Source organism: Pituophis catenifer, unplaced genomic scaffold (assembly GCF_029215685.1).
Source record: "Pituophis catenifer annectens isolate HBS135680 unplaced genomic scaffold, rPitCat1.0.hap2 SCAF_7, whole genome shotgun sequence".
In the NCBI taxonomy this organism is placed as follows: Eukaryota; Metazoa; Chordata; class Lepidosauria; order Squamata; family Colubridae; genus Pituophis; species Pituophis catenifer.
Genome location: NW_027256887.1, coordinates 87,163,349 through 87,174,619, shown reverse-complemented (window position 1 = coordinate 87,174,619; position 11,271 = coordinate 87,163,349). Strand labels below are relative to the sequence as shown.

Here is an 11,271-nt window from a genome sequence, read left to right as displayed (position 1 = left end):
TGTTTCATGACCCAACTAGGGAATATCATCAGTGCTAGAAGGGAGTGGCATTTGCCCTCAGTTTATATTCCAAGCAATGGGTTGCCCTGTTAGGGTTGGCTGGAGTAGTTTTGGTAGTTCCTGGATTAGATTGTTATTTACCAACAATCAAGCAGGACACGTTACCTTAACCAAGGAACTACAACTCAGAAAAAAGAATCAGACAGTAGACTGATTCTACTTAGGCATGAAAACTGGCTGGGCTCCTTTGGGCCAATCACCAGGCAGAACACTGAGTGGGTGACTTTCGGCGAATCAATGGGAGACGGTGAGTTCTAGTCCCGCCTTAGATTTGAAGGCCAGCTGGGTGACGTCTGAATTTTAATCATGTGACCATGGGAACGCTGCTACGGTCGTAAATGTGAAAAACTCATGTCACTTTTTCCAATGCTTTTATAACTTTGAGCCGTCGCTAAATGAACTGTTGTAAGTCAAGGGCTACCTCTACATTGACAAACAATCCCCTAGAAGACATACCGTCTTAAGACACAGATTGCAAAATCGACTTTATTAGGTGCTTAAAACGGAAGGAACAAACCCACGTTCCTACTAAGCCAGGATGTACAACGTTGGCTGGTTTAAGCCTGCATTGTCAGGTTAGGCTAAAGAGACCAGGATCGTCTGGTACAGAAGCCAAACCGTCATAAAAACAAAAGGTGGTTTTCTTCTAAGGGGATCAGTATTCCTGCTCATCTTCGGCGTCGGATCCATAAACGCCCGTGTCTTCTCCGACTTCTTCGTAATCCTTCTCCAGAGCCGCCAGATCCTCCCGGGCTTCCGCGAACTCTCCTTCCTCCATGCCCTCGCCCATATACCAATGGACGAAAGCCCGCTTGGCATACATCAGGTCGAACTTGTGGTCCAGACGGGCCCAGGCGTCGGCAATCGCCGTGGTGTTGCTGAGCATGCAGACGGCCCGCTGAACCTTAGCCAGGTCTCCGCCGGGCACCACGGTAGGTGGTTGATAATTGATGCCCACTTTGAAGCCGGTCGGGCACCAGTCGACAAACTGGATGGACCGCCGGGTTTTGATGGCCGCGATGGCCGCGTTGACGTCCTTCGGCACGACGTCTCCCCGGTACAAGAGGCAACACGCCATGTATTTGCCCCGACGCGGATCGCACTTCACCATCTGGTTGGAAAATTCAAAGCAGGCGTTGGTGATCTCCGGCACCGAGAGCTGCTCGTGGTAGGCTTTTTCGGCCGAGATGATGGGGGCGTAGGTGGTCAAAGGGAAGTGGATGCGGGGGTACGGCACCAGGTTGGTCTGGAATTCGGTGAGGTCCACATTCAGAGCCCCGTCGAATCGCAATGAAGCCGTGACGGAAGAGACAATCTGCCCGATCAGACGGTTGAGGTTCGTGTAGGTTGGACGTTCGATGTCCAGGTTTCGGTTGCAAATGTCGTAGATGGCTTCGTTGTCCACCATGAAGGAACAATCCGAGTGCTCCAGGGTGGTGTGAGTCGTCAGGATGGAGTTGTACGGTTCCACCACCGCGGTCGAAATCCGTGGCGCAGGATACACGCAGAACTCAAGCTTAGCTTTCTTTCCAAAGCTTACCGAAAGTTGTTCCATCAGGAGAGACGTGAATCCAGAACCTGTGCCTCCTCCGAAGCTATGGAAGAGCAGAAAACCTTGGAGGCCGCTGCATTGCTCGGCCTGTAAGAGAAGACCTTAGTTTGAGCTCCTTGTAGGATTTGGGCATGAAACATTTGAGACAAGCTGTGGAGAACGACGTGGTGTGGGACACATCCGTGGGAGAAGCTGTTCTGACCCGGCTCCCAAATACGACAAACCCTCTGAAGTAAACTCAAAATATTCCTTTATTAAGAGCGCCGGCAGCCCCGGCAAACAGTCTCTCTCTCTCTCTCTCTCACCGCAGGCTGACAAGTCTGTCCGGCAGGGGAGATGAATAATTGTCTACCATATCTATTCATCTCCGCCCCCTGCCTTTTATCCCCCTCCTAGGGTGGGGCTTCGCTAGCAGCGGTGACTCTTCCGTCCCAAGGACCGGCCCATAGATTTCCACTGCTCTCCTCTCCTCTGCCTTCTGTGCATCTGTGTGTCAGGCACTGGACCCAGCTGTTCCTCCTCTTCCTCATCAGCCACCTCCAGACCTGGGGCCTGTTGACACTCCATCCAAACAATGGCTACCAACCTGCCTTCCATTGAGGACCTATCTATTGCAAGAGTCAAAAAGAGGGCTGGGAAAATATCTACAGACCCCTCACATCCTGGACATAAACTGTTTCAACTCCTACCCTCAAAACGACGCTATAGAGCACTGCACACCAGAACAACTAGACACAAGGACAGTTTTTCCCCGAACGCCATCACTCTGCGAAACAAATAATTCCCTCAACACTCTCAAACTATTCACTAAGTCTGCATTACTATTAATCTTCTCATCGTTCCCATCACCCATCTCCTCCCACTTATGACTATAACCTTGTTGCTGGTATCCTTAAGATTTAGATTGACTGTTTCCCTATGACTATCATTAAGTGTTGTACCTTATGATTCTTGACGAATGTATCTTTTCTTTTATGTACACTGAGAGCATATGCACCAAGACAAATTTCTTGTATGTCCAATCACACTTGGCCAATAAAGAATTCTATTCTATTCTATTCTATTCTATTCTATTCTATTCTATTCTATTCTATTCTATTCTATTCTATTCTATTCTATTCTATTCTATTCTATTCTACTCTACTCTACTCTACTCTACTCTACTCTACTCTACTCTACTCTACTCTACTCTACTCTACTCTACTCTATTCTATTCTATTCTATTCTATTCTATTCTATCCGAGGGCTGTTGGACGGCCCAGGCTATGCCTCTCTCTCTCTCACTCTGCCAGCTCCATTCCCTCTTCCCCCTCGGAGCTCTCAGGTTGCCTTGATGCTTATCCCGACCCCCACGCCTCCTCCTCCTCCTCTGATTCAGCTGCTGAAGGGGCCAGTGGCCGACAGGCCACAACAGAAGCCCCCTAGGACCAGACATTGTGGTAAGAATGCAAAACCAGTATGTTGTGACCCCGGCCCCGGAGGCTGATTTATCTTCGCATACTGATTCGGAGGATGATATGGAGGAGGAGGAAACTGTCACGAGCTATGTGCCGGAGGGGCCGTCTTCACTGGTGAGTCAACAAGAACTGACAGTTGCTGATGTGCCTCTGGACCCCAGCCAAATTGAGGAGGAAACAGAGGCCGGTAACAACGAGGGGGAGCCCCTATTGGATGCAAGAGAGAGACATAGGAGACGTCGTAGAGAACAGCTATTGCCACGTCCTAAGAGGTGTGGTCAGGAGACATAGGGCCACACCCTACAAAGTATAAAAGGGGTGGGACTGGGCTGGAAAGGCGTGGTGAACAATTTGTTGGTGTTTTGGATGCAGTGGAGTTACAACTGTTAGTTTGGAGTTTTTTGACAAGAGTCTGCATTCCTGCATTAGCCTGCTGGCTGTCTGCCAAGACCTTTGGAACATTGCCTAGTAACTATTGGACTGATATACTCTTTGGAAGAGAACTAATTATTAAAGGGCCAGCTTCAGCCTCTCTAGCTTGTGTTTGTTACTGCCGGGCTATTTGAGCCTCTGCAAGACCACTCATGGGAGGGGACAGAACATAGTAGGAACTGGTTAGACGAAATCTTGGAGTCCATCAGAGGCAGTGGTGGGTTGCTACCGGTTCGCCCCGGTTCTGGCGAGCTGGTAGTGGCAGTGGGAGGCTCTGCCCATCTGCCTGGACGTCTCTGCACATGCGCAGAAGCTTCTGTGCGTGAGCATGCGCACGCCCACGAGCAAACTGGTAGCAACGGGATTTGAGTCCCACTACTGATGAGAGGTCAGTAGGTCAGGGAGTTTAGACTTAACTGGTAGGGATGGTGGTACGTGGTCCTACTTAAATACTACGTTGGACCAGGAAGTGCAAGATGCTCCAACCTTTATCACCTGTCCTTCTTGGGTCAAAAACGGTGCTTGGGTTGAGAATGGAGATTATCCAGAGGTTGCTAAATTACAGCTGTTCATTGACAAGGGGAGATCCCACAATGAATTGGAAAGTTGTTGGGTCAGGGAGAAGGACACCGTGTTGAAGTCGTCATCAAGGCCGGCCTGTATCTAGGTCAGGGTTTGTCAAACTTGGGAATTTTAAGATGGGTTGGACTTCAACTCCCAGAATTCTCTAGCCAGCATGGATGAATTCTGGGAGTTGAAGTCCGCCCGTCTTAAAATTCTCAACGCTGACAAGTACTGATCTAGAGCAGTGGTGAAATCCAAATTTTTCTACTACCGGTTCTGTGGGCGTGGCTTGGTGGGTGTGGTGTGGCTTGGTGGGTGTGGCTTGGTGGGCGTGGCTTGGTGGGCGTGGCTGGGGAAGGATACTGTAAAATCTCCATTCCCACCTCACTCCAGGGGAAGGATAGTACAAAATCTCCATTCCCACCCCACTCTGGGGCCAGCCAGAGGTGGTATTTGCTGGTTCTCCGAACTACTCAAAATTTCCGCTACCGGTTCTCCGAACTGCTCAAAATTTCCGCTGCCGATTCTCCGAAGTACTCAAAATTTCCGCTACCGGTTTTCTGAACTATTCAAAATTTGCGCTACCAGCTTTCCGAACTACTCAAAATTTCCGCTACCGGTTCTCCAAACTGCTCAAAATTTTCGCTACCGGTTCTCCGAACTGCTCAAAATTTCCGCTACCGGTTCTCCGAACTACTCAAAATTTCCGCTACCGGTTCTCCAGAACCTGCTAGAACCTGCTGGATTTCACCCCTGATCTAGAGCGATACTCAACTTTGAGAAGTCAACCAGGGCAACCCCTCCATCTATATTTTTTTACTCAACTCTCATGTCACTCTGGGCTAGCAACCGGTGCTTCAGCCTGTTCCCATAACCGGTGCTTCAGCCTGTTCCCACGTCAGCAACTGTCAGTTCTTGCTGACTCACCAGTGAAGACGGCCCCTCTGGCACATAGCTAATACAGGATTGGATTTTTGAGGGTCAGTGGGTTGTATGAACCAGGTCATTCTGGGAAAACAAATGTAGAAATTCACATTCCATCAATGGTCCACCCAGGGTGCTAATCCTAATAATCAGGAGTCTAGGATGGTGGGAATTCACAACATCTGGAGACCTAGTCTCTTTAGAGCAGTCGTCCCCAATTCAATAAGACTACAATATCCATAATTCTCAACTATCACACAGGAATGATGGGAGTGGAGCCCAGGAGATACTACAGGGAGAAATCCTGAAGGAATGCAGCTGTATTGCTTTGACACATGTCTTTTCTCTGAAAGCTGCAGGAAATCTAACAACATCCCTGTAAGGTAGATTGGCCAGTTGATTGCTAATGAGATTTGTGATCGAGCTGGCACTTGATCTGGATCTTCCAGGTTCTAGATCTGAACTACGATGCTACCCTAGATCTGAACTACAATGCTCCCCATTTCTAACTCAAAAGGAGCACTGCGGAACAGCCTTGGCCCAGCGCTGTCTACCTGGAGGCGGCGAGGGAGCCGGCATGCAACTCACCATTTTGCGAATCCTATCCACTACTTGGTCGATGATTTCTTTTCCAACCGTGTAGTGGCCTCGGGCATAATTGTTGGCGGCATCTTCTTTGCCGCTGATCAGCTGCTCCGGGTGAAAGAGTGAGCGAAAGGTCCCACAGCGGATTTCGTCTGTAGAGAAAGGGATATAGGAGATTACCAAGCCAGTCTCGAGAGCAAACCAGCCAGATACATCACACCAAACCACAACTGTCAGCTGCCACCTCACGCTTGTCCTCTGCTATCACTCCGTAGCAGTCTTCCGTGAATTTGGGGGGTGGGCGCAGAGGACTGGCTGGGAGGGCTGTTCTGCCCCAGCTACGGACCCCAAAGAACGCAGCACACACAAAGTCGGTACAAACCTTAGTTTACTAATTAAGGACTACTAATGAGCTTTCTTAGTAGTTGTTCGAACACACGTACAGTTTAAATCAGTCTTTTCTGAACAAGGGCTGTTAATTTAACTTCATTAACAGCCGACAAGAATCCAAAGTATAATAACTCAATTCTGAGGCACAGCATTTCAGATAACCGTAATCTTACTTCCTTCCTCCCTTCCTTCCATCCATTAATGCTTCCAACTTTCCTTCCTTCCTTACTTTCCTTCCTTCCATCCACCCATCCATCCATGCTTCCAACTTTCCTTCCTTCCTTCCCTTTCTTCCTTCCTTTCTTCCTTCCTTCCATCCATCCATCCATCAATGCTTCAAACTTTCCTTCCTTCTTTCCCTTCCTTCCTTCCTTTCCTTCCTTCCTTTCTTCCTTCCTTCCTTCCTTCCATCCATCAATGCTTCCAACTTTCCTTCCTTCCTTCCTTCCTTCCTTCCTTCCTTCCTTCCATCCATCCATCCATCCATGCTTCCAACCTTCCTTCCTTCCTTCCCTTCCTTCCCTTCCTTCCCTTCCTTCCCTTCCTTCCTTTCTTCCATCCATCCATCAATCCATCCATCCATCCATCCATCCATCCATCCATCCATCAATGCTTCCAACTTTCCTTCCTTCCTTCCTTCCTTCCTTCCATCCATCCATCCATCCATGCTTCCAACCTTCCTTCCTTCCTTCCTTCCCTTCCTTCCTTTCTTCCATCCATCCATCCATCCATCCATCCATCAATGCTTCCAACTTTCCTTCCTTCCTTCCATCCATCCATGCTTCCAACCTTCCTTCCTTCCTTCCCTTCCTTCCTTCCCTTCCTTTTTTCCTTCCTTCCTTCCTTCCTTCCTTTCTTCCTTCCTTCCTTCCTTCCTTCCTTCCAACCAGCCATCAATGCTTCCAACTTTCCTTCCTTCCTTCCATCCATCCATGCTTCCAACCTTCCTTCCTTCCTTCCCTTCCTTCCTTCCCTTCCTTTTTTCCTTCCTTCCTTCCTTTCTTTCTTCCTTCCTTCCTTCCTTCCTTCCTTCCTTCCTTCCTTCCTTCCAACCAGCCATCAATGCTTCCAACTTTCCTTCCTTCCCTTCCTTCCTTCCTTTCCTTCCGTCCTTTCCTTCTTTCCTTCCTTCCATGCATTCATCCATCCTTTCCATCCTTTCCATCCATCCATCCTTCTATCCATCCTTGCAGCCATCAATGTTTCCAACTTTCCTTCGTTCCTTCCTTCCTTCCTTCCTTCCTTCCTTCCTTTCTTTCTTCCTTCCTTCCTTCCTTCCTTCCTTCCATCCACCCACCCACCCTGCATAATACCCAGTGCCAGTACCTATGACTGTTGGTTCCAGATCTACAAAGACAGCTCGGGGGACATGTTTCCCGGCCCCCGTTTTGCAAAAAAACGTCTCAAACGAATAACTGGCTTTGCTCGGTCCGTCAGTTTTCAGGATGGTCCCATCCGGCAGAATGCCGTGTTCCAGGCAATACAGCTCCCAGCATCCGTTTCCCATTTGGACTCCGGCTTGACCGATATGGATGGAAATGCACTCTCTCTGGAAGACAGAGACATACAGACCGCGTGACACTACAGATCCCATCAGGCAGGGGTCCCCAAATGTGGCAACTTGAAGACATGAGGACTTCAAGTCCCAGAATTCTCCAGTCTTCAAGGTGTCAAGACAGGGGATTCTGGGAGTTGAAGAGTTCATCCATCTTCAAGTTCTTGAGATGGCTGGGGAATTCTGGGAGTTGAAGTCCACCCATCTTCAAGTTGCCAAGGTTGGAGATCCTGGCCATAAGGCATTGACATGAAATGCCCCCCTCCCCCCTTTAATGAACCTGGATGGTTATTAGCTGATAATAATTAGCTGGCACAAGAGAGATGCAGGAAACACTCAAAGAAACTGGAAAATTAAGAATCTTCTGTGTTGTTTTCTTCTCGTTCTTTCTGTTCTGTCTCCTAATGTTTCAAACTAAGAAAGTGTTTCTCAAACTTGGCAACTTTCAGATGGGTGGACTTAACTCCCAGAATTCCCCAGCCAGCCTGCTTTAAGATGGGTGGACTTCAATTCCCAGAATTCCCCAGCCCAGCATGTTTTAAGATGGGTGGACTTCAACTCCCAGAATTCCTCAGCCAGCCATGCTTTAAGATGGGTGGACTTCCACTCCCAGAATTCCCCAGCCCAGCATGTTTTAAGACCTGTGGACTTCAATTCCCAGAATTCCCTGGCCAGTAGTAAGCTAGCTGATGATTACCACCACACAAATTTAAAAATCTCTTGAGTTGCCTGGGGAATTCTGGGAGTTGAAGTCCACCCATCTTCAAGTTGCAAGATTGAAAAACTCTTGTAGGAGAACACAAGTCTTACAAACATAAGGATTTACTTAATCCCTGGGGAGAAACCTGGGTGGTCTTATGTCTTTCAAGCATGGAGTCTGTACACCCCACTCCTCAAAACGTTCCTGAATGTTAACTCCTGATGGAACAACTTACTTGCCTCTAGAGCAGTGTTTCTCAACCTTGGAAGCTTGAAGATGGGTGGACTTCAACTCCCAGAATCCCCCAGCCAGCAGCGCTGGCTGGGGGATTCTGGGAGTTGAAGTCCACCCATCTTCAAGCTTCCAAGGTTGAGAAACACTGCTCTAGAAGCTGTGAATTCTCCAACACTGGAAGCTTTTAAGAAGATGTTGGATAACCATTTGTCTGAAATGGTGTAAGGTATCCTGCCTAAACGGGGTTGGACTAGAAGACCTCCAAGGTCCCTTCTAACTCAACTCAACTCAACTCAACTCAACTCAACTCAACTCAACTCAACTCAACTCAACTCAACTCAACTCAACTCAACTCAACTCAACTCAACTCAACTCTTCCCTTCCCTTCCCTTCCCTTCCCTTCCCTTCTAATATCTATCATCTGCTGGGATCCTCCCAGCCAGCAATGCTAAGATTAAAATGTCCTGTCACCCTTGATTAGTCCTTATTAAAGTTTTATATCACCTTTATTACTTGATATGGGATTCAATCAAGGCCCCGAACAGACCTGCCTTCCATCCTCCTTATTTTCACTGGCAAATTTTATGCCAATATCCCCAGCACAAACCTCCTTTCTCCAACTTACGTTATAGCTTAGTTCATTGGAAAACGGCTCAAATGTCTCCTGAAATTACATACCATTGTGAGAAAACCAAACTTCCTTCTGCTTTCTTTCTTCTTTCTTTCTTTTTTTTCTTTTCTCCTGGCTGTAAGAGCTCCTTCCTCAACACTCCCGCTTTCTCCGAGGGTTTTTTATAAGGGAAATGGACGCAGCTGTAAAGAGGCACCAATTTAAGAGCAGTAGCCCTCATTTAAAAACTTTAAAACTTTAAAACCTTAAAACTTTCTTTTTTCAACAAGCCGGGCTGGCTTAATTTCTTTTTAAGGGTTTTTTAATTGTTCTGTTTTGCTTATCGTTTTAATTAATGGGGCCAAATCTATATATATTTTTAAATGTGTTTTAATATTTGTATTTGATGTTTTTATCTGGCTGTTCACCGCCCTGAGTCCTCAGGGAGAAGGGCGGTATACAAATTCAAAAATAAAATAAAATAAAATAAAATAAATTTGCAAAGAAGTGTTTGAGTTAAGGTTAATAATACCCGTGTTAAAAGCAGCCAGAATCGTTTTCCCACAACGCTGGAAGGGCTGTGAGGAGATCCCCACAGAAGAAAAAGATTATAACAAAAAATTTAGAATGTGCAGAAATGAATAAACTAACATTTGACATTAAGGAGAAGGAAGACACCGAATATTTTGAGGTCTGGGATCTATCAATGGTTAAATAAGAGAAACAGGAGTTAGAACTTCAAAAACCAAAGAGAAAGATTAATCTTATTATTTATTTATTTATTTATTTATTTATTTATTTATTTATTTATTTATTTATTTATTTATTTTTATATGCCGCCCTTCTCCGGAGACTCAGGGCAGCTTACAATGCGTTAAGCAATATTATTGGTATTATTAGTAGGATTGTTTACCATAACTTATTAACTTTGATTCATTTTGATTAGCATGAACAATTAGTAGGTATCGCTGTTATGAGGGAATTACTCATGTTAGTATGAGGTTACTATTAGAGAATACTATTATCTTTTTTTTTTTTAAATTGGGTTTTAACAATTAAACACTTCTTATTCAACTCTTGTGCATGACTGTGACCATTTACATATCATCACACTAATGTTCTCCTATACTCCTATATAATTTTACAGAATCTGTTGAGGATACTATTATCATTACTGGGATGCTCATTACTCAAAAGAACTGTAATCAGACAACACACTGTCTATATGGATTTTGAATATGCTGCTCTTTTTTATTTATATTAATAAAAAGAAAAATTATAGATATAATTTTGGGGATGTGAAAACCCAGCTATCGTTTTTTGTTGTTTTTTTTAAATGTCATTGTGGTTTTTTTTAATCTTGCTAATGTTGGGGTTTTTTTAAAGCTACGATTGATGATGTTCCCTTGTTTGGTAATGTGACGTCTGGAAGGAAACCACCAAGCTCAGAGGGTGCCAAGGACCCCAAAGTCTTCCTCCCCTCCCCTCCTCCTCCTCCTCTTCCTCACACAAACCCCACTCCCTCCTAGGTCTTCCTCCTCCTCCTCCTCCTCCTCCTCCTCCTCCTCCTCCTCCTCCTCCTCCTCCTCCTCCTCCTCTTCCTCACACAAACCCCACTCCCTCCTAGGTCTTCCTCCTCCTCTTCCTCCTCCTCCTCCTCCTCCTCCTCCTCCTCCTCCTCCTCCTCCTCCTCCTCCTCCTCCTCCTCCTCCTCTTCCTCACACAAACCCCACTCCCTCCTAGGTCTTCCTCCTCCTCTTCCTCCTCCTCCTCCTCCTCCTCTTCCTCACACAAACCCCACTCCCTCCTAGGTCTTCCTCCTCCTCCTCTCCTCCTCCTCCTCCTCCTCCTCTTCCTCACACAAACCCCATTCCCTCCTAGGTCTTCCTCCTCCTCCTCCTCCTCCTCCTCCTCCTCCTCCTCCTCCTCCTCCTCACACAAACCCCACTCCCTCCTAGGTCTTCCTCCTCCTCCTCTCCTCCTCCTCCTCCTCCTCCTCCTCCTCCTCCTCACACAAACCCCACTCCCTCCTAGGTCTTCCTCCTCCTCCTCTCCTCCTCCTCCTCCTCCTCCTCCTCCTCTTCCTCACACAAACCCCACTCCCTCCTAGGTCTTCCTCCTCCTCTCCTCCTCCTCCTCCTCCTCTTCCTCACACAAACCCCACTCCCTCCTAAGTTGTTAGCTGCCCCAAGTCACATTTGTGAGGTG

At 47.0% G+C, this 11,271-nt stretch overlaps 1 protein-coding gene across 1 annotated transcript; it reads right to left on the bottom strand.

Moving 5' to 3' along the window:
- Nucleotides 1-715: 715 nt before the first annotated feature.
- On the bottom strand, nt 716-7,471 carry LOC139319025 (tubulin alpha-1A chain-like). Its single transcript, XM_070946660.1, has 3 exons — nt 7,291-7,471; nt 5,578-5,726; nt 716-1,699 (listed from the first exon to the last, which is right to left on the bottom strand). Exons 1-3 carry the CDS (start codon nt 7,469-7,471, stop codon nt 716-718), a joined length of 1,314 nt encoding a protein of 437 aa, XP_070802761.1.
- Between the last annotated feature and the right edge of the window lie 3,800 nt (nt 7,472-11,271).

Coding starts and splice junctions, on each gene's coding strand:
- LOC139319025 (XM_070946660.1), bottom strand. CDS start 7,471: ATGGGAAACGGATGCTGGGAGCTGTATTGCCTGGAACACGGCATTCTG. Junction 5,727..7,290: donor TCTGGAACCAACAGTCATAG/GTACTGGCACTG, acceptor CTTTCTCTACAG/ACGAAATCCGCTGTGGGACC. Junction 1,700..5,577: donor TGGATAGGATTCGCAAAATG/GTGAGTTGCATG, acceptor CTTCTCTTACAG/GCCGAGCAATGCAGCGGCCT.